Source organism: Phascolarctos cinereus, unplaced genomic scaffold (genome assembly GCF_003287225.1).
Source record: "Phascolarctos cinereus isolate Bilbo 61053 unplaced genomic scaffold, phaCin_HiC Scaffold_9;HRSCAF=440, whole genome shotgun sequence".
Classification (NCBI taxonomy): Eukaryota; Metazoa; Chordata; class Mammalia; order Diprotodontia; family Phascolarctidae; genus Phascolarctos; species Phascolarctos cinereus.
The window spans coordinates 111,169,317-111,190,662 of NW_027556402.1; the positions used below are offsets into that span (position 1 = coordinate 111,169,317).

Below are 21,346 nucleotides of genomic sequence, written 5' to 3' on the forward strand. Positions count from 1 at the left end.
TCTGGCAGGAGAGATGAATAAACAGGAACGAAGAAGAGTAAGTGTGTATATACATAGTGCCTACGATGTACCAGGCACTGTGGTAAGCACTTTTTACAAATATCACATTTGATCCTTGAAATGGAATTTCAAGAGTGAGAAAAGTCTCAGAACCTAATAGTAGATAACTTCTTGACTCTTCAGTTACCACATTATCCTTGCCCTTCATCTATTTCTATCACTTTTACAATGAAAGACAGTACAGTATAGTGGAAAGGGACCTACATTGCAGTCAGGAAAGTCTACCTCTGACATATACTAGCTCTGTGACCTTGGGCAAGTCACTTGTGGTGCCCCCAGGCTGTTCTCTAAGACCAGAAGCTACAGACAAATTGCTTGTTTATATTAGTATGGGGAGTTCCCAAGTTGGAGACTCCCCACACAGATCACAGGATCATAGAAGCCATCTAGTTTATCACACTCACTTTGTGGATGGGATAACTGAGGTTGATGGAAATTAAGTGTCTTGCCCAAAGTCAGAAAGTTGAAAGCAAAGGTCTGGACAGAGGGAGGGAAAATCACTCTTGTACGCATGAGTGATGGTAGAGCCATCCTGTGGTCTATATGGACTAATGAATGTTGAGTTTATTCTAGCTTCTCTGTAGCTTGCTTGAAAACAAATGGGAAACGACTAGCATGCAATGCTGTTTAGGAAATAATATCCACAAAATCGATTCCTAGGAAGATCTGGATATTGGACCCAAAGGTCAGTCTTAATGATGGTGCATACATTGTTGGAACCAATTCTCTGTCGTTTTACTTTCATTATTTTTCTGGAAGTTTATGATTACATATGGATCTTGATAGGAACTGGGCCTGTGGGTCTGTGATTTCTTTGGTATGAGGAAATTCTGAATGAGGAAGCTCCCCTAATACCTTCTCTGCAACTTGTGGCCTTAGTTGTCTGCAGCACTTAGTGGATGCGTGATTTGCCCAGGTCATGTGGCCAGTGTGTGTGTTAGAAATAGAACTTGGATCCAGGTTGTCTTGTTTTCATTGTAGGCTGTCTATCCACTGAGGAGTGCTGATAATAATGCAGGAATACATCAGGGATATGTGATTTCCTGCACATAGAGACTTCTTCCACCAAGGCAGATCCCAATCCATTTATCCATTATCTATTTGCCCAATCCATTTAGCACGTAAGTCTTAAGAAATTGCTAAACCTCACAAGGGTTCAATGATTTCCACAGAATCATACAGCTATAATGTGTCAAAGGCAAGACTTGAACCATGTCTTCCCAACTCCATTGCCAGTCCTCAGTCTCCTATGCTGTACCACAACTCACTTGAAAATACTGTTTTTTTAAAAATCCTGTGATCTTAGAGTTCCTTTTCTGCTTTCAACAAGATAATAGAAAAAAATCTTCCCTGCTTAATTTCTTGTAGTGAATGATCCACAGTACATTAATTTGTTTTAACTTTAGTCTTTCCTCATGGAGAAATGTTGGATATTGAGTTCAGAGTGGAATCTTGCTGAATCTCTTCTTAGAATTTCATTCTACAGACTACATTCCCAGGGGAACATCCATGAAAATGAATATTTTCTTTCCTAATGCAGAGCAGGAGTTAAATTTGATTTATTACTCAAAAAAAATATGACTTATTTGTCTCTTGGATTTTAAACATGAAGAAAGGACTGAAACTGAAACAAAGAAGCTTCTATAGGAATAGCTTGTAACCCCAGTGGAATGATGACAGAGGAATTATGGACCTTGCATAATCCTGGGGCCATAAATGCATTACTGGCACTTAAAATAGCAAGAGAAGTACACCTAACTATAGCATAGTTAGGTGGGTTGCTGTTGTCTGCTTGATTGAAAATCACACCATACAAAACTTCTCGCAAGAGGGTTTTAATGGCATCCTCTGTGATAGCCTCAGATCAAATACAGAGTACATTAATGTTGTCCTCCGGAGGTATAACAAATACAGCTGGCAATTCATAGTTCCATACTTTGTGTGTCGCAGACAATATCAGTTTAGCACCATGTTTATTTTCTTGGTACTAGAATCAATAATAGATAGTAACTCATAGTTGGTATACATTTTTCTTTATAGGCCTAGGGAATATTTCAAATACCAATGATATGAATAAACACATCAGAATGCATGGAAGAATAAAGATTGGGTCAGAGGGTCTAAATTTTTATGAAGTTTAATCAGCATAGGACTCTTGAATTGGTAGAGGTGTTGATTATTCCCAATAGCAAGCTGTCAGGAGACTTTTTTCCTATCCATATAATAAGTGGTAAAGTATCTTTTTTATGGAGATTGTTTAATGCTTTCTTTAATTTACATCATTGTCACTTCTCAGTAACTCTCCCTACCCAAAACCTCCTGTGTAATAAATACAGAAGTAAAGCAAGCCAATGCATGGCCCATGTCTGATGGTATAGGCTTCATTTAGTCCCAAGGTCATTATCAGTCATCTAGAGTTGAGATCATTGCCTCCAAGGTCATTGCATCCATCTGATCTCTTTTAGTGTGGTTTTAATTCATGTTATCATGGCCATAAGTACAGTGTTGTCTTGGTTCTCCTTATTTTTCTCTACTTCAGTTCACACAAGTCTTCTAAGTTTCTCTGAATTCCTTACATGTGTCCTTTCTCATGGTGCAAAAATAATATATCCCTGTTTATTCAGCCGTTCCCCAATCAATCAAATCAATCAAAATTCCCCATTTTGTTTCTTGTATTATTGCTGTTGTTTGGGGATAGTTTTGTTTTTGTTGCATTCTGTCATTTTTTTTCCTTCTCCCCCACTAGATTGTAAGCTCCTTAAGGGCAAGGTCTATCTTTTGCCTCTTTTTGTATCCCCATTGTTTAGCCCAGCTGGCATATAGTAGGCACTTAATAAATGTTTATTGATTGATTGTCTTTTGGAAATTTGGCCAATGATCTTTAATTGAGCCCTTTTCTTTCTTTCCTCTTGGAGTCCCTAAGCTCCCTGTGAGTTTTAGCTCAAGCCCCTTCCTTCTACAGGAAGCTCATGATCCATCCAACCAAAAAAAATGACTTTGTATTTACTTATCTGGGAACATATTCCAACATCCACCTGCCCCGTGGGAGAATATATGCTACTTGAAGGCAGGCACTGTTTCATTTTGGCGGTTTTATGCCTTCTGACTAACTGCCACAGTAACCTTGCACATAGCGAGTTCTTAATAAAAATGTTTGTTGACTGAAATTGAATTTCCAGAGTTGACAAAAAACAGAAACAATGAACACTGCTATAGTATTTTCTTTCCTCTTTCAACAGACCTTTTTTTCTCCATATCTAAATGCTTGTGACAAATTTTTATTTTATACTTTTTATTTAAGAGTGATTTATGATTAAATGTTAATGAAATAGAATTTTCACCACCTTTCATCATATTCGACGAGCTTAGGCATTTTTCAAAGCAACAGACTTTGAAACCCACTGTTTTCTATGAATAAATAATAAAAAAGTATATCTGTGCATTATTAGTCATTCATTCTCTGGTCTCTCCATTAGCGATTCATTTTCCAGTTTAATGTCGGCACTGCTGCTTTCCTAGTAGACCTCTGTTAACTAAAGTTAAATTAGGAGGTATTAAGCTTGCACCCTTCTGCAACCTCTAAAATTATATCGGTTATGTAAATGGGAAACTATCCCATTACCTTATATTGTTTCTGGTTAGAGGGAAATATTGGTTACATTATTCAGTAGAATGCATTGAAAAACTGGGTGGTCTAGTGAAAAAGAAAAGAGGAAACTGAGATAGCAGGCAGGACATATGGGTTCTAATTCCTATCCCTCCACTAAATTTTTAAGGCAATCTACTTATGCCATCTGTACCTCAGTTTTTCTGTCTACAATTTGGGACTAATAATATCTTTCCTCCTAGGGGATTCCTACGAGGAAAGGAAGAAAGAAAATGGCCCAAATAAATATCACTGTGGGAACTTCCAAAGAACAAAGAGAACTTTTTAAATGTAGCAAAAACAGAATCACCCCAAACAACACCAACTAAACAGAGTCACAGAGATTTTATCCATCAATCAGTAAGCATTTGTTAGAAGGTTGCTGTGTTCGAGGCACTGTTTACTAAGGACTGGGAATACACAGAATAAGAAAAAGCAGACTTTGCCCTTTCTGTAAGAGAGAACAGAATGGTAAAATGTTTAAGTGCTCCACAGATGCGAGGTTTCGTTAGGTTCTCAGCCATTGACCCAGAGAATGGGTCCCAGAGAGGTTTTCAGCTGGATGTTGCTTAAGTCACAAAACATAATGAACAGATTAGAAACTATACATATATTTGATGGGATACTGCAGTGGTGTCAGACTCAAATAGTTAGGGTGGGCCACATATTGACTTAGAAAATCACATGTTAACACTAACTATGTTTTACTGTATTTTTATTTATTTTGTTAAATATTTCACAATAACATTTTAATCTGGTTTTGGTCTTAGGAGTGTTGCAGTCTGTGTATCTGATACACAGGGATACAGAGTGAAAATTATAAAGATCTTGGTTCACCCAAGATCTTGGGGGAAATTGCATATATTCCTTAAAAGGAAAAGATCAGCACTAAAATTGCCACCATGCATTCCCATTCTCATTCAGAAATTCCTATTGTAGATTTTAAAGATAAGAGAAGAAAAGGCAGGGATGTGATATCAAAAAATTGACAAACTCAAGAATCGGATATAATTCTTCATAAGGATTCTGGAATTAGAGGTAATGTAACATAATGAATAGAGTTCTGGGCTTACAGTCAGAAAGGCCTAGGTTCAGTGACTAATGTGAAAATAGGTTTAATATGAACGTTTAAGTTGAACCTATATTATACATGCCATCTTGGTGTAGGACAGGGGGAGAGATGGAGAGAAAATTTGGGACTCAAAATCTTATGGAAGTGAATGTTGAAAACTAAAAATAAATAAATAAGTTTATTTTAAAAATTATAAAAAGACCTAGGTTCAAACCTGTCACCCTAGACAAGTCCCAATTTCTATATCCTTCAAGTAGTTTCTTAGGACTTAGCTACCAAATTGAGACCTGCAAATTACCTGGTGGAAGGAGTTTGCTAAGATGATAAAATCATAACTCTTCCTCTTCCCATAATTAGTTTAGGATATCTGAATTCTTTACTGAGATGTGTTATTTAACCCAATTAATGACTTGAAAGATGGTAAATATTTGGGGCGGGACCCAGCTCCATGGAAATGCAAAGTAGCAAACCTAAGCTTCCCTATTTGTAGGACCTGCACCCTTCCCAGTCCTTAATTTAAAATAGAAAACTGAAGTATTAAACCAATGCAATAAGAATTCCTACCATCACCCCAGTCTTCACTGGGGAAAGCATAAAAGATAATGAAGATTCTGTAATGCTTTAATTTTATTAGTTCATTGAGGGTAAATGAATGAGCATAAAGCCTGATAAAAGAGATAAGGTTGACCTCTACACCAGAATGTTGTTTTCCCTTCTCAGCATGATGTGTTTTTCTTTTCCTCAAGAGAAAATACTAGGACTTCTATGTCCAGTGCCTTGAGCAAAATCTTTGCCTCCTTAATATTTGATAAAAAATCCTAAAGGACAAGGCAGTTCACAAGTTGGGTAAAATTGGCATGGTTCCTGTTCCAATGGGGAACTGGATTGGAAGTGTCAGACTCATCGGTCCTAGAAGTACAGGAATTCCGTGGGGTCATAGCTTTAGAGCCAGATCTTAGAGGTCATCTAGTCCAGCCCTCTGATTTTATAGATGAGGACACTGAGATCCACTTCAGTGACTCGCTCAAGAACATGCTGAAGGTGATAAGTTTCAGAAAGAGGCATGTGTACACTCCCTTGCCACCCAATTTCAACAGTGCAGAATTTTTAGTTGCAGAATTAAAGAAACCAACAGGTAATTTGGGTCCTTTGAAAAGAGCAGACACTTCTGCGAATCGAATGCTTGTTTTAAAAAAACAAGATTGAACTTAGTTTCAGACCCTGTCCAGATAGAATGTGATAGATTCAGCACCTAGCAAAGTGCCTGGCACTTAGTAGGTACTTAATGAATGTTTATTGGTTGATTAGTCAGTGCTGAGAAAATGCCCAAGATGAGACTCCTGAACAAAGGGAGAGGTTCCAAACAAGTTATTCTTCCCCTGTTATGATTGTTTCACTTGGCATAGCCCTCATCTGAAATATTCCTTTGCAGTAGTTCATTTTTCTATATTTTTATTAAGTAGCAGGGAGACTATAGAATCTAGGATACATTTAAAGGCAAGGTAGGGGATTCAGGGGACAAGAGGGCCCCTTTTCTCTTTTCTGTCTCCTATAATGGCATATTGTAAGAAGTCTACTTTCTCATCAGGCCATTGGTAGTTTGTTATGAGGACATAGAGTATTGGGTGTTTAAAGGTATTTTTAATGCTTATAAATACAATTGGTGATTGTAGAGCAGCTTATTGATGGGTTGTCTGGTGCCTACCTGGTAATGATAAAATGCTAAGTTTTCCCTTGTTCCTCTTTGCTTGCATCTATTTTGGGGGTAGCGGTAGAAGAGTGTTGGAGGAGAGGGATTTTATATTTTCATTTTCTCCTAGAGTGGGGTCATATAGACTGTAGAATATCGTAATCAGGGGATTTCTGTTACTTGAATGTTTTCCTTTGGTATAACCTGCTATAATGTCAAATGCCCTGTATAAAATACTAAGGAGACCATAGGTAGAGGGTTAGTCTCCATCACTACTTACTGGATGTATGACCTTAAGCAAGTCACATTTCTCTGGACATCAGTTTGTTCATCTGTAAAAGTGGGAAGAGAGGGAAATTGAGCTAGATGACCTCTAATGTTCCTCCAGGCTCCAAATCTATGGAATAACCTAATTCATTTCCTAGAGAAATTGATTTTGAATTTATATTTGACAACTGTCTGCTTGATACTGCCCCATGCAAGTTTATAAAGTGTATCAAAGTATAAAAATGATCTTTGTGAATTCCCCTGCTGTCAGGAGACTTCCCGGAGAGCCACGACTTTGACCCAAAGTCATGGTTCTTGCTTTGCCATTAGTTCCACTGTCCAGGATCAATATTTGCACCACCACCCTCCAGAAAAACAAAAACTGAGCCATTTGAAAGTCCACTCTTTGGTGAAACTGTTTCTATTCTCCATAAGCCTTCACAGTGAAGCTTGAGGAGACAAAAAGCACAATTATTTTATGCCTTTTGTCTATAACAGTAGAGGTTAAGCTACATTTAAAGTCTTAGAAAATTCTTTATGTAATGAATGCCATAAGTAAAAAGTGAAGATTTGATTTTTTGAGTTTTTCAGTATGATTTCTCTTTTTTTTAAAAAAAGAAAGAGATATTTTATAAAATCACCTTTAATTTTATTTTGGATTTTCAAGTTAATATCTTTCTTTAATGCTCTTTTATTTTTTTATATACCTTCCATATGAACCCTCCATTATAGTGTTATAATGACAATGAATGACCAGTCAGGCAAAAAAATTTGACAAAACAGTTTACTCTTGTGGTCCCCCATTATTCTACCAAAAGTGAAATATGTTTGAATAGCTGTTTTTATGAGACAAAGATTGGTTATTGCAATTAATCTGAGTTCTGCTGTCCTTCAGTGTGGTCTTCAATTATAATAGTAAATGTCTTTTCATGCTAGTCTCCCAAATTTCTCTGAATTCATTTTTTTTTTCAGTTTTTAAGAACTCAGTGACATTCTATTACATTCATATGCCACAGTCTGCTCAGCCTTTCTCTAATTGATGGACACTCATTTTGTTTCTCCTTTGGGAACACCATGAAACATACTACTCTGGATATATGAGAACTTTCCTTCTACCATTGACCAATTTGGGGTATATTCCCCAGTAGTGATCTGGCTCAGTGTTTCTCGTATAATTCCAAATTGTCTTACAGAATGGTTGGACTAATTTGTACTTCTACTAATAGTGTATAAGTTTGCCTGTCTTCCTACAGCATCTCTAACATTAACTGTCCCCATTTTTTATTATCTTTGCCAATTTAACAGGCACCTTAAATTTCAAAACCTATGCTATTTCCTAACTTTCTTCTTACAGCATCTCCAACATTGACTGTCTCCATTTTTTATTTTCTTTGCCAATTTAACAGGCACCTTAAATTTCAAAACCTATGCTATTTCCTAACTTTCTTTAACCGTTGTTCATCTGGTTAACTTGATGTGTATTCCCATGACTAGCCTAATAATAATAATAGTAGCAATAATAATAATAGCTAGCATTTATATAGCACTTTAAAGTTTACAAAGCACTTTGTATATGTTATCTCATTTGATCATCAGAACTGCCTTATGAAATAGATGCTGTAATTATATACATTTTACACATGAGGAAAATGAGGCTAAAAATGATTAAGTGACTTTGCCCAGGATTACATGACTAGCAAGTGTCTGAGACAAGATTTGAATTTAGTTCTTCCTGACTCCAAGTCGAAAATTCTGTTGATTGTGCCAGCTGGCTGCTGTGCTGGCCGGTCAGATTCCTTCAAAGCTCCATTTCTTGACTGACCATCAGGAAGATGTTCTTGGAGAAGCTTGAAGATGTTCCAGCATCTATTAGGTAGAGGATTATACTGTGTAGTCGCACTTTTCTGTAAAGTGTATTCTGCTGTGGATTTAAGTCTTCTTTTTCAAGGCATGTTAATGATGCCATATTTAGGAGACAGGAGCACCCCCTGGCAGAAGTCAGTGCAGGTTCCCTGACCTCATTATGGCTAATGGATCATGGCAGTACAGCCTGCTGCGGCATTTCAGATTCCGGTCATACAGGATAATTGAGTGACAAGTCTTTACCGTAATACTGTGGATATAGCTTTAAAGGAGTCCACCTCTCCTCCACCCCACCCCACCCATTAAATGAAAGTTTTAAATAGAAGTTAACAGATGGTTCTCAAAGCCAGATTCATCTCTACTATTCAGATCCTCCGTGTCACAGCAAGTTCTGAAAATGAAGGTGACTTTTGTCATTAAACTTTCATTTTACAAGACTCTTGCTAAACAACTTCAGATTCTACTTCTCCTCTTATGGTGAAGTCATGGCAGGTTCGCTCATTTTCAAGTGTTAATTCTGGTATTCTAAGAGCATGCAAATGGCATTTGTCTTTGGATTTACAAAAACTCTAGATATTCAGAGTTTGAATTATTTAAACTCCCACAACACATGCACTTTTTGCTTTTCAAGCATGAGTTATAATTTAATTAAAAACTTCTGGTGCATCGCTGGCTTTTTAAAATATTAATATGTTTCATGGATCACTTTAGATTATCTGCCGTCATGAAATTCCTAAAGATGTCAGATTTTTAAGATTCCCAAAGATGCACTTGGAATGGTCTGTTGAGGCAAGGGGGACAGTGATAATTGCATCCATCCATTAGGATCAGCTGAGGAGATAAACTTTGGGGAGGCTTAATGGGCATGTCTCAGTGACAGCTAGCAAAGAACATTTGGCATGATTAAGGATGGATTTGAATGCAGTTGAAAATATACTCTCATTATGGACACCCAGTGGAAGTTGCAGTACAAATGTTAAATTCCCCAGAAGAAGAGTTGTGTGGCAAGGAAGCTTTGAAATCCATTGTGGCCATCATCAAAATTATTCTCTTCCCTTTATGTCTTTCTGCTGTCAAGTTCACTTTGTGATGCCCCGCTTGGCTCCTGAAATCTTTTGAAAAAGAGGCAGACCTGTTGCTTTCTCTGTTTCAGATCGTCCGAAGGTACATCAAAGATTGGCTTGAGAGGAAGAAGCCTCCATTTGGGGCAATCAGCAGTTGTGTTCTACTCACAATCATCTACACGACCTTCTGTGACACTTTCTCCAATACTAATATTGACCTGGATGGCCTCAGCCTTCTCATGATTTTGTTCATAAGTAAGTTTGATACTCCCTCCCCCATCACCACCACCTCCTAGCTCAGCCTTTAGGGTGATAGCAAATAGCAGTCTTTCCATTCTGAGTTCATTGGGGATGTTAAGTTGATTAGCTAAGATTTCTCCAGACCACCTCACGTCCACCACTTCAGAGTGAACAGCTGCTCTCTAATAAAAACATACCATTTGTCATTCTCGGGGCCCTTCATCTTTTAAATGATACCTACAGGTTAAGCAGAGACAGCTTTCTAACCCCAGTGACAATCATGAAGCGATCACAGGTCTAGGTGAACAATAGCATTTGTAAAGTCCAGCAGGAAGCGGACCACTGGGTCATGGAAATGAGAAGAGTCAGCCGAGTGTGATGAGTGAGTAGAGTACTGGGCCTCAAAGCAGAAGACCTAAGTACAGGTTCTAGCTTTATCACCTACTGTCACTGTAGCTAACTTAAGACTGAGGCAAGACAACCTCTCCCAGCCTCGCTTTAAAATGGAAATTGGAGTCAGAAATATTTCACTGGGTCGTTCTGAGGGATGTTTATCCTGGAGAAGACTCATGAGGAACATGGTGGCTGTCTTCAAGTGTTTGAAGGCTGTCGTGAGGAAAGAGGATGGGATCTGTTCAGCTTATTCTCAGGCAGCAAAAATAGAGTCAATGGGTGATGAAGAGGAAACCTTTTATAGAGCTCTCTGCAAATGTCAGCTATGACTATTTTATTACCACTGTCTAACTTCCACCCAAGGTCTTCTCTTTCCAGACATGGAGGTGACCCTGAGTTCTTGAAGGCTGTGTCAATAGAGTGCAAGCTCAGGGCAGAACCTATGAAAGCTAAGGCATTGGGTATGAAGCCAGCATTGCCATCTTGCCTGCACTAAGAGAGGTGTAGCTTCTAGATATAAAGTGCTGATGATCACATTCCCTGAAGCCTCCTCAGGAACTGGAACACTGTGTCCCGTTTTGGCAACCATGTTTAAGGAGGACGTTGATAAGCTGGCCAGTGTCCAGAGAAGGGCAGCCAGAGTGGTGATTGCCTTAAACTCGTGACATGTGAGGACTGGCTGAAGGAATTGGGGATGTTTATCCTGGGACAAACAGGTTAAATAACTTGCCTGAGGTTGCACAGCTGGTAAGGGTCTGAGGCTAGATTTGAACTTGGGTCTTCCTGACTTCAGGCCCTGGACTCTATTCACTGTGCCTTAGCGGGGCTTGGAGGTCTGATGTGGAGCCTGGACAGCCACCTGTCAGTTGTTAACAGTTATGACTCTTGTCCAGTTTGGGCTGGACGAGACGGCAGCTGAAGCTCCTTCCAGATCTCAGGTTCTGTGATTCTCTGAATGTGTGTCTGTTCTGTGGACCAGCCCAGCCAGTGGCAGGGTATGTATCAGCAGCAGGTTGTCCACTGGCAGATGATGGATTTTTTTAAAGCCACACATGACAATGCACAGCAGACAACTGAATGATCACAATTTAAATCTGGAAGCCGTCTCTGAGAACGTCTAATCCAACCGTCTCATTTGACAGATTAAGAACCTGGGCCCCAGAAGAGTTAAATGGCTTACCCATGAGCACACTCAGAGTAAGCCTTGGCCTTCTGACTCCAAAGCCTGACTCTCTCCACTGCCCCACAGCTGGCTCTCAGCCTCCCAAGCCAAAGGCATGTATAAGCTGTTAGCACTAGTACATCTTCAATCATTACAATGATAATTTCATATTTTTCTTTTCTCTTTCAGTATTTTCTGTTCAGCTGAGCTTTATGTTTTTAACGTTCTTCTTTTCCACAAGGTACGTGAGTTGGTTTCTGATGTTTGCCCCTTTTTTCGGGAAAGTAGGGCTCAGAACCTCTGGAAAGGGTTGTCATTTCTAGAGACATGGCAGAGACCTGCCTCGCTCTTCCTCTGTCCCCACCCTCCAGCCCCCCCTGTTCCCTTCCAGCTTGACAGGCTGTGCTCAGCTTGTAACCCTAGGTTTTCTCTCTTCCATAGTGATGTGAGGAATAGAAGTCAGGGGCATCGATAGGAGTCATGGACCCAAAGAATGTGAGGTGTGAGCTTGTGATGCACTGGGGCTGTTTTCAAATGCAAGTGTGCCCAATTATAAAAAGTAACTGAGTAAAAAAAATAAGGGTTTATAAAACAGATAGACTAATGAGTGGTTTGTGATTTACAAAAGAATTCTTTACTTTGCAAATTAATCAATTAAGAGTCATTTATAAAGTGCTTGCTATGTGCCAAGCACTGGGCTAGGTGCTGGGGAGCAAAAACAAAATGAAAGAACCCTTTCCCTCTTTACAGCCACTTCTCAGATTCCCTGGTTTCCTTCAAGACACAGCTCAGATCACCCCTTCTTCAGAGGCCTCCTCCCAGCCTCTAGCTTCCAGAGAAGGGTACCTCCCATCCCCTCTGTTTGTATCTTTCATGTGCCTATTTATAAACATTCTAGCATCCATAGGGCACTGCCTCGAATCACAGTTCTCTGTGCTTGCATGCCTTGTTAAGAGAAAACCTGAATTCCAGAAAATAAGTGGGGTAACAAGGACCGAGCAAAATGCCTTGTAAGACCCGCTACATCATCCCAACTTTGATATGAAGAACAAGGCTAGTCCCTGGTCCATGTAATGTTGAAGATGCCCAGCATGTCCCTGCATCTTCTTGTCTTCAGGCTAAGCATCTCCCATCAGAGTATAAGCTTCTTGAGGGCAAGAACTGTTTTTACCTTTCTTTGTATCCCCAGAACTTAGAACAGTGCCTGGCAGTAATAAATCTTTGTTGATTGATTGGTTGACTACAACAGTCTCTGACCTGAAGATGCTTACCTTCTAATAAGAGAAACATCTGAAGTATATTTAAACCAGACATAAAATAAATGCAAAGTAGTTTGGGGAAGAAGAACACTAATAAGAACAGCAAAGTGCCTTTAAATAGTGAGCTTTTCTAATGCATTTAAAATAAGGTTCATTTAACACAGAACTTCTAGGAATACATCTGTGGAATAATACAAAGTCCACGTGTATTCATTCAACAAACATTGGTTGATCGCCTGGAATGTCCAAGGCGTGTGCCAGATACCACAGGGAGTGCAAAGAAATAGGCTTGCTTTTCCTAGCACTCTCTTCCTGCCTGTCTCTGTTGGCCACGTCACAAACTCTGCATTGTATTACCCCTATCTGAGTCTATCATACAGGACACTGCAAGCCCGTTGAGGGCAGGTGTCCAGTCGTTTTTCATTTTTGTAACCCCCAGTCTAGCACATGGTAAGGCCTTAGTAAGCATTTACCAGATGGAATTGTTTGTTATGGAAGACCTGGGGGGTTAATGATGAGCTGTGGTCCCTATTTGCCAGAGGATAATGAATGAATGAGAAAGCATGTATTAAACATTGACGACGTACCTGGTCCTGTGCTAAGCCCGGGGGATCTCAACACTAGAAAGCAAGACAGCTCCTGCCCTCAAGAAGCTTATGTTCTAAAAAGGGAAGACAGCAACACGTAAAGGAAAGCTTTATAATGGGAATAGCTGGGAAGTGGTACGGAGGCCTAGACGCAGGTGCAGCAAATTACAGACTCCCTTCTCAGACCTCAGGCTGCTTCCAGGGTCAGAGTCCAGTGGTCTGGTGGGAGGGAAATGAGAGGAGGTTGTGGACAGTCGCCACAATGTGAACAGTTTACCAAGAGGCGTAGCTTGGAAATGGCCAGCAAGTGCTCCAGTTAGAATGATGTAGTGCTGCCCCACTCATTTTCTGGAATTCACATTTTCTCTTAAGGCGTGAAAGCACAGAAAACTGTGATTCAAGGCAGTTCCCTATAGATGACCGACACTCGGAGGTTAGGCAAAGGAAGGCATACTTCCAAGTAGGGAGACCCAGAAAATGAAGAGAGGGTTTGAGCTGAACCCAGAAGGGTTGGTGGTATTTCAGAAAGCAGAGATGGGGTAGGGAAAGAAAACCAATATAAACACTGTCTTAAATTTGAATAATGCTAATGAAGTTTACAAAGCCCTCCCAAGATACAGGCCTCGTAACAGCCCTGTGAGATGTGTGGTAGAAGTATTATCATATCCCCATTTGAGATGAGGAAACCAAGGCCCCCAGCAGATGTGTTGCATTTCTAGGACTTGGGCCTTCTGCTCTTAGCTCTGCCCTCTGGGGCCAGGAAGAGCAAGGCAGCCTTATCCATATGGCAGCCCAACCTGAAGGTGGCTGGCATATCCCTGCTAAGTGTGCTCATCTTCAGGTTGAGCATCCCCAAACTCCATCAGCCTTCCCCACAGTCCTTCCTTCATCAGTGTGGTTGGCCCTTTCTGGATGTGCTCCAGCTTATTAATGCCCTTCCTAAAGTGTGGCCCCCAGAACCAAATGCAGTACTCCAGAGGTAGTCTGACAGGGGCAGAGTCGAAGGGGAAAGTCACCTCCCTCTTCCTGGACTCCATGCTTCTCTTAACACCCTCAGTTCTCATGGGTTATTTTGACTTAAATAATGGACTGCTGGCTCACTTTGAACTTGCAATCCATTAAGACTCCCCAAATTTAGAGAAATTGCTGTCTGAAAAAGATAAAGGGAAGTTTTCTGAGCTAACGCTAGAAAGACTAGACTGGAACCAGATTGTGGGGGCCTTGAGTGTCAAACTAAGCACTTGTCCAGCTCTCCATTAATTTGAGGACATCTTTGCTCACATACCAGAGGATGTGAAATAGTTCCAGGTCATGGCCCCCACCAGCACATTGGCTCTTTGAGCACTTATTTAGGTTTTTAGTTTTTTTTAATTTTTTGCTAGGCAATGGGGTTAAGTGAGTTGCCCAGGGTCACACAGCTAGTAAGTGTTGTGTGTCTGAGGCCGGATTTGAACTCAGGTCCTCCTGACTTCAGGGCCAGTGCTCTATCCACTGTGCCATCTAGCTGCCCCTTCGAGCACTTATTTAGGAACTGAACTAATACTGACAACTACTGCCATTTATATAGCTAGATCACTAAGCCATTTAGATCAGCCTATTCTTTCCACAGGAATACATCAAAGTTTTGTGATTTCATAAGATCAGGAAATTCCACCTATGTAGATTACAACCTGTCCATGACTTGAGAGATAATTCCTCTCCTAGGCTCACAGAGGTAGCAGTGAAGAATTTGAACCCAGCTCTTCCTGGCTCTAAGCCTAGCACCCTCTCTTCCTGAACTCAAATCTAGCCTCAGACACTTACTAGCTATGTGACCCTGGCCAAGTCACTCAACCCTGATTGCCTCTAAAAAACAACCCACCCACCCAAAAAAAAGAAAAAATCAATTAATTAATTAATTGAAGGGTTTGTACTAGATGACCTCTGGGTTCTCTTCTAGCTCTAGAGATGATGAAACTAAGTCCCAGGGTTGTTTTAAGGTCACATTGCTAATTTATGGCAGAGTGAAAAGCAGAACCCAAGTCACCTGGCTCACATTCGACTTTTTACTAGAGAGACTTGATGCCTCCACATGGCCCCTGAACTCCCTGCCAGCCTTGAGACTCTGTGAGTCTGTGGGCATAAAAAATGAGTGAAAATGAAAGAAGTGTGAAGGAAAATGTGGGAGAACATTCTACACAGCAGTGAAAACATACAACATATGTCTCTTTGAGCACACAGCTGAGAAAGACAAAACAGATCATGAAAGAAAGTCCTAATTCATAAATTCAAAATATGAAGGGGGAAAGGCATAGCAAGAAAAAGAGAGAGAGAAGGAAGAAAAGGAAAAGATACACTTGATCCAAAGGACTGGTTCTAAAGTAATGATAGAAAGGCAACATTAGATCAAGTTAGAGAAAAAGAGCCACCCAACAATTAGTTTCCAGGGGAGAATGTGGATGGAAATTGACAGAAGAAATCTTAATACCTAGAAACAGTGATTACTTTGCTGTTAGTAATATGGTGGGGTGTTTGAAAATGTTATGGTACTTGGTTTTTCTTATTGTTGGCATGTTCAGTCAGTCAACAGACATATATTAAGCACTTATGTACCAGTGTCTTTGCTAAGTCTGGGGGATACAAAGAAAGGCAATAACCAGTCTCTGTCCTCAAGAGACTCACATTCTAATGGCGGAGACACCCCACAAAAAAATGGCACATACAAAAAAGGTATAGCATAAATGGGAGGTAATCTAAGAGAAAAGTCTTAGCAGTGGGGGAGATGGAGGAAAGGTCTCTTGCGAAACGTAGGATTTGAACTGAATTTTGAAGGAAGCCACGAGGCAGAGTGAGGGGGAAGAATATTCCAGGCCTGGGGAATGGGGATGGGAATGATCATTCTCCACCAAGGCCTTAGTCAGAAGACCATAGAATTTAGACGTGCGAGGGACCTCAGAGGTCAACTAGTTCAGCCTTCTCATTTTACAAAGGAGACAACTAAGGGAGGAGAAATTACTAGCTTAAGGTGATGCGGGGACTAAGTAGTAGACCTCCTAGCCAGTTAAATGAATTCCTATAGCTGTTGCTGCTGCCTTCATTCTCAAAGAGGACTGTGATATCAGGGAGGGGTTGCCCTGACGTGCAAGTGAATTGGATTTAAGTGAGGGAGGGCAGTGTAAAGTCACCAGCCTCACTTTCTCCTCTGGAGCCATCCGGGTCCAGTGGCCAGATGTAGATCAGGACGACTGAAGATGGCCCAGGACGCAGTATGCTTACTATGAGAGAACATGGAGTAGTGAGCGGTGCTGCAATTTGAGTCAGAAGAACCTGGATTCGTATCCTACCTCTGATACCTGACTGTGGGACTGGGCAAATCCCTTTTGTTTTGTGCCTTATACACATCTCCAAGACTCAGTTACTAAATCAAAGATGAATCGTAATTTGCATTGGGAGAGGGCTTTTTCTTTCTTTTCTTTTCTTTTCTTTAGGCAATTAGGGTTAAGTGACTTACCCAGGGTCACACAGCTAGTAAGTGTCACATGTTTGGCCTGAGGCCAAATTTGAACTCAGGTCCTCCTGACTTCAGGGCCGGTGCTCTATCCACTGTGCCACCTAGCTGCCCCAGAGAGAGGGCTTTTTGAAGGGCCTCAATGTAGGGAAAGGTGTTTCTTTGATTTGTGTTGAACGGTGGTGGGATTTTGTTTTTTGCTTCTAATTTTTAAATATTGATTTATGTATAGCCCTCACTGGGTCCCTCCATCTTCACAAGCTATTATACTATAGCTTTCCTTCCCTTTTAAGCTAAATGCCTTAAGAATGACATCTGTACCAGCTGCCTCTGCTTCTTGTCCTCATTCACTTCTGAATCTTCTTCAGTCTGGCTTCTCATCTCATCATTCAGCTAAAACTGCCTTCTCCAAAATGATCTCTTCCTTGCCAAATCTAATGGCCTTTTTTTTATTTCTCCTTTTCCTTTCTGACTTCTCTCCAGTCTTTGACGCTGTTGATCACCCTCTTTTCTTGGCTCCCTTATCTTTTCTTGGTTTTCATGATCCTGGCCTGGTACTCATTCTGACTGTGTAACTGTACTTTCCCGGTATCCTTTGCTAGATCTTCATCCATGTCATTCCTGCTACCTATAAGTGTCTCCCAGTGCTCTGTCCTGGTCTTCTTCTCTTCTCCCTCTATACTGTCTCGCTTGGTGATCCCATCACCTCCCAAGTGTTCAGTTATCATCTCTGTGCAGATGATTTCCAAATCGATGTATTCACCCCTAACCTCTTCCTGAGCCTTTTAGACATCTTCAACTAGATGTCCTGTTGTTTTAAAGTCATTTTTCAGTCATGTCTGACTCTCTGTGACCCCATTTTGGTTTTCTTGGCAAAGATACCGGAGGGTTTTGCCATTTCCTTCTCCCACTCATTTGACAGATGAAGAAACTGAGGCAAACAGGGTTAAGTGAGTAGTCACACAGCTAGCAAATGTCTGAGGCTAGATTTGAACTCAGAAAGGTGAGTCTTCCTGATTCCAAGCCCAGAACTCTATCCACTGCATCATCTAGCTGACCCATGATGTCCTGTAGGCATCTCAAACTCAACATGTCCAAAATTAATGTCATTATTTTTCTCTCAAACTCACCTCTCTTCCCAACTTACCTGTTACTGTTGAGGGAACTACCATCTTCCCAGTTACTCAGGCCTATAACCTTGGTGTCATTCTCAGCTCCTCAGTGTCGGTCAACTCATATCCAAAGGTTAAATGTTATTTCTACCTTCACGCTTTCCCTCCTTTACATCCCCTTATCTCCATTCACACAGTGACCACCCAGTAGGCTTCTAATTGGTCTTCTCTCTCCTTACTCCAATCCCACCCAGCTATCAAAGCGATCTTCCTAAAGCTTAGACATGGCTATTACACACATACGCTGTCTCCCCACCCCATTAAACTCCAGCGGTTTCCTCTGACCCTTCATATCAAATATAAAGCCCTTCGGTTGACATTTAAAACCCTTCACAACGTGGCCCCTTTCTACCTTTCAATTTTTTTTTCATTTATTCCCCTTTGCTGCTCCATGCACACAACACTCCATCTCTGGACCCCATGCCTTTGCACTGGCTCTCCCCCGTGCCTGATATGCTCCCCTGCCTCACATCCAGACCTTTTCTTTCCTGGTTTCCTTCGAGACTCGGCTCAAATCCTGCTTGCAACAGGAGGTCATCCGTCTTGCTAGTGCCTTCCCTCTGAGATTACATTTTTCACATACTCTTTATATGTCTTACGTGTGCGTGGCTATTTGCATGCTCTTCCTCCATCGCATAAGCTCCTTGAGGGCAGGGACAGTGTTTTTGCCTGTCTTTGTATCCCTAGTGTTTAGCCTGGTGCATAGCAAGCACGTAATTGACAAAGTACATCTTATCTCTTTCTAATGTGGATTTTCACAGCCTCTGCTAAACTGGCTGTATTAGCAACAAGAAAATTCTTTGCCTTTAAGTTACTGTCTCAGAGTGGTCTGTGTAACACAGAGGAAAATGGGTGAACGGTGATGGGCAAATGCACAGTGTCCCAGAAGTCTTAGTGAAATTTGAAGTTTTAGTCACTTATACTTGTTAGGATTAAAGATTTTTTGGGACACTTTGTGTATGAGTAGCTCAGTCCTAAGCATGACTTTTTGTCCTTTTGTCTGGTTAATTCTAATTTGAAGCTTACATCCTTGACTGAATTACCATACCATATCATCTAACCTCTCTGAGCCTCAGTTTCCCTAACTGTACAATTACTTCAGACAAAGAGACCTCTCAGATCCCTTCTATTTCGAAAAATTCAGTATCCCTTTGATCATCCATTTCCCCATGGACATGACAAGGATCAAATGTGATGAGGTAAAACACCTTGTAAACTGTAAAGCACTATAAAAGTATGAGGTATTATGGGTAGTAGTATTATCATAACTGGCATTCGATAAGGCATCATTCTGTACGATAAGGTGATAACAATAGTAGCCTTCATGTAGGGCTTTCAGTTTTGTAGAGTGCTTTATATTTCCTGTTTGATCTTTCTAGCCCTCTGAGTTTGCACATGTAGTATGATTATTTTCACTACACATGTGGAAGTATTAAGATCAGGAGAGATAAGTAAGTTGGCAATGCTCAGAAGGAAGGTCTGAGCCCATTTCTTCCCGACTCCAAGCCCCTCATTGTCCGTTACCCAACACTGGTTTGCATATCCCTTTAAGGAGTCAGTAATTTGGCACTGCATGACATAAATGTGAAGATAAAAGATCATAGACTCAGAATCAAAAGGCACTTTAAATATCATCTGATTGAACCCTTTTATTTTACAGATGAGGAAACTGAGGCTGAGACAGGCAAAATGACTTGTTCCAGGTCACATGGGTAGCAAGTGGCAAAGCCTGGGATTTGTACTCAGGTCCTTTGCCTCCAAATTCAAAGGAATGCTACAGCAAGCTTAGAATCTGGGGATGCAGTTGTTGGGAGGGACTAATAATAATAAACCTTTATTTAGCACTTTAAGGTTTTCAAAGTGCTTTACATCCATTATCTCATTTGAGCCTCCCAACAACCCTAGGAGCTCTAGCTTACAGCTAGTCAGGCAAGTTTTAAATCCTCATTATCCCAGCAAGTCCAGCGTTCTTGAGGGCTCTACCACTGAGAGAGGCCAAGAACACAGACGGGGTTCAGAGGAGAACCAAAAAGGCAATTAAAATAAGATTGTTGCCAAAAAAACTAACTTGGGTTAATCATTTAGAAGAGTGAGTACTGAAGGGTCATTTAAATCCAGTTGTTAAATATCATAAGGGTTCTCACAAGGAGGATCATAGGATCCCAGAGGTCATGCTAAGGGGTCATCTAGTTCAACCCTGTTCTTGTATGGATGAGGAAATTGAGGTCCAAAGGGGTAAAGTGATTTGCCCAAGGTCACATAGCTAATAAATAGTCAAGCTGGAATGATGGCAAGATGTTCTCTACTTCCACCAAGGTTATCTCAAGAGAATATGGGATTCAGATATATGGTAGCAGGAAGAATTTAGTTTATATACAAGGAAGATTTCCCTGATACTATATGTTGTCCGGTGTGGAAATTAGCTATAGAGGAAAATGGTAGAGTGCCTTTCTCCAGAGGTATTTAAAAATTGGATTGATTCTCTCCTCTGGGCTGGTATAAATGGAATATGTCTGAATAAAGTCATAATTATAGCTAGTAAGAAGCACACCATCTTGATTTTGCTGAATGCTTTGTCCTTTTCATAGTGCTTTTATATGCAGGAGCTCTTTAAAAGGAAGGTTACAGATCTCCCCTAGAGAATGATAGGGAACACAGTAGGATGAATGATCACTATTCTAAATGGTTTGACTTTTTATTATCTGAGCTTTTATCTACTGAAATATGGGAAACTGGATTATGGCATCTTCCCCTTCCATTGTCTCTCATTCATATTTAAGACTTGGTCTCTCAGAGTTTATTTTATGTTTGGGGTCTAGACCTGTGATTTTATCTCTATAAGGAGCTCCCAGTGGGGAAACTCTATTCACTGATCTGCAAGTTGGAGTCTTAGAGAGTTCACTGGGGCACTGAGAGGTTAAGTGATTTGCCCATTGTCACACAGCCAGAGCTGTCCACATTCCAAGGTTAGCCTTCTACCCACCTCTCTTCATCATCATCAGTTTCGTCATCATCATTTTCATTTAATACATGTGTATAGTCATTAAAGCTTTTTTTTTAATGTAATGTTTTCCTGAAGGTAGATTTTCTCCTGTTTCTGTCATGAGATCATGTTGCTGCTCCCAGATTGTAACAAGAACCATCCTTAAAGACAGATGAACTCTTTCAGGTCTCTTTGGCCTTAAATGGCCAATGAGAACCTATTAACCCCAAAGAGCTATAACTCTACATTGCTCTGAATCACCAACGACCATCAGCTGAGTACCTCATGGAATCTTGGCTGAGAGCTACTCGACTTGTGATCTCAACACAGCAATTTAGTCCATGGAATATAAGCTCCTTGAGGGCAGGGCCTACCTAATTTTTGTGTTTATACTCCTAGCG

The 21,346-nt window shown here is 40.6% G+C and overlaps 1 protein-coding gene across 4 annotated transcripts in view; it reads left to right on the plus strand.

Annotated features, from left to right (window-relative positions):
- Positions 1-21,346, plus strand: part of SLC10A7 (solute carrier family 10 member 7) — a 282,712-nt gene that overhangs the window by 226,763 nt on the left and 34,603 nt on the right. For all 4 annotated transcript variants that reach the window (XM_020978290.2, XM_020978288.2, XM_020978289.2 and 1 more), the window contains 2 exons: positions 9,752-9,917; positions 11,647-11,698. In XM_020978290.2, the coding sequence (XP_020833949.1) occupies positions 9,752-9,917; positions 11,647-11,698 (218 nt within the window). The remainder of the gene's footprint in view (positions 1-9,751; positions 9,918-11,646; positions 11,699-21,346) is intronic.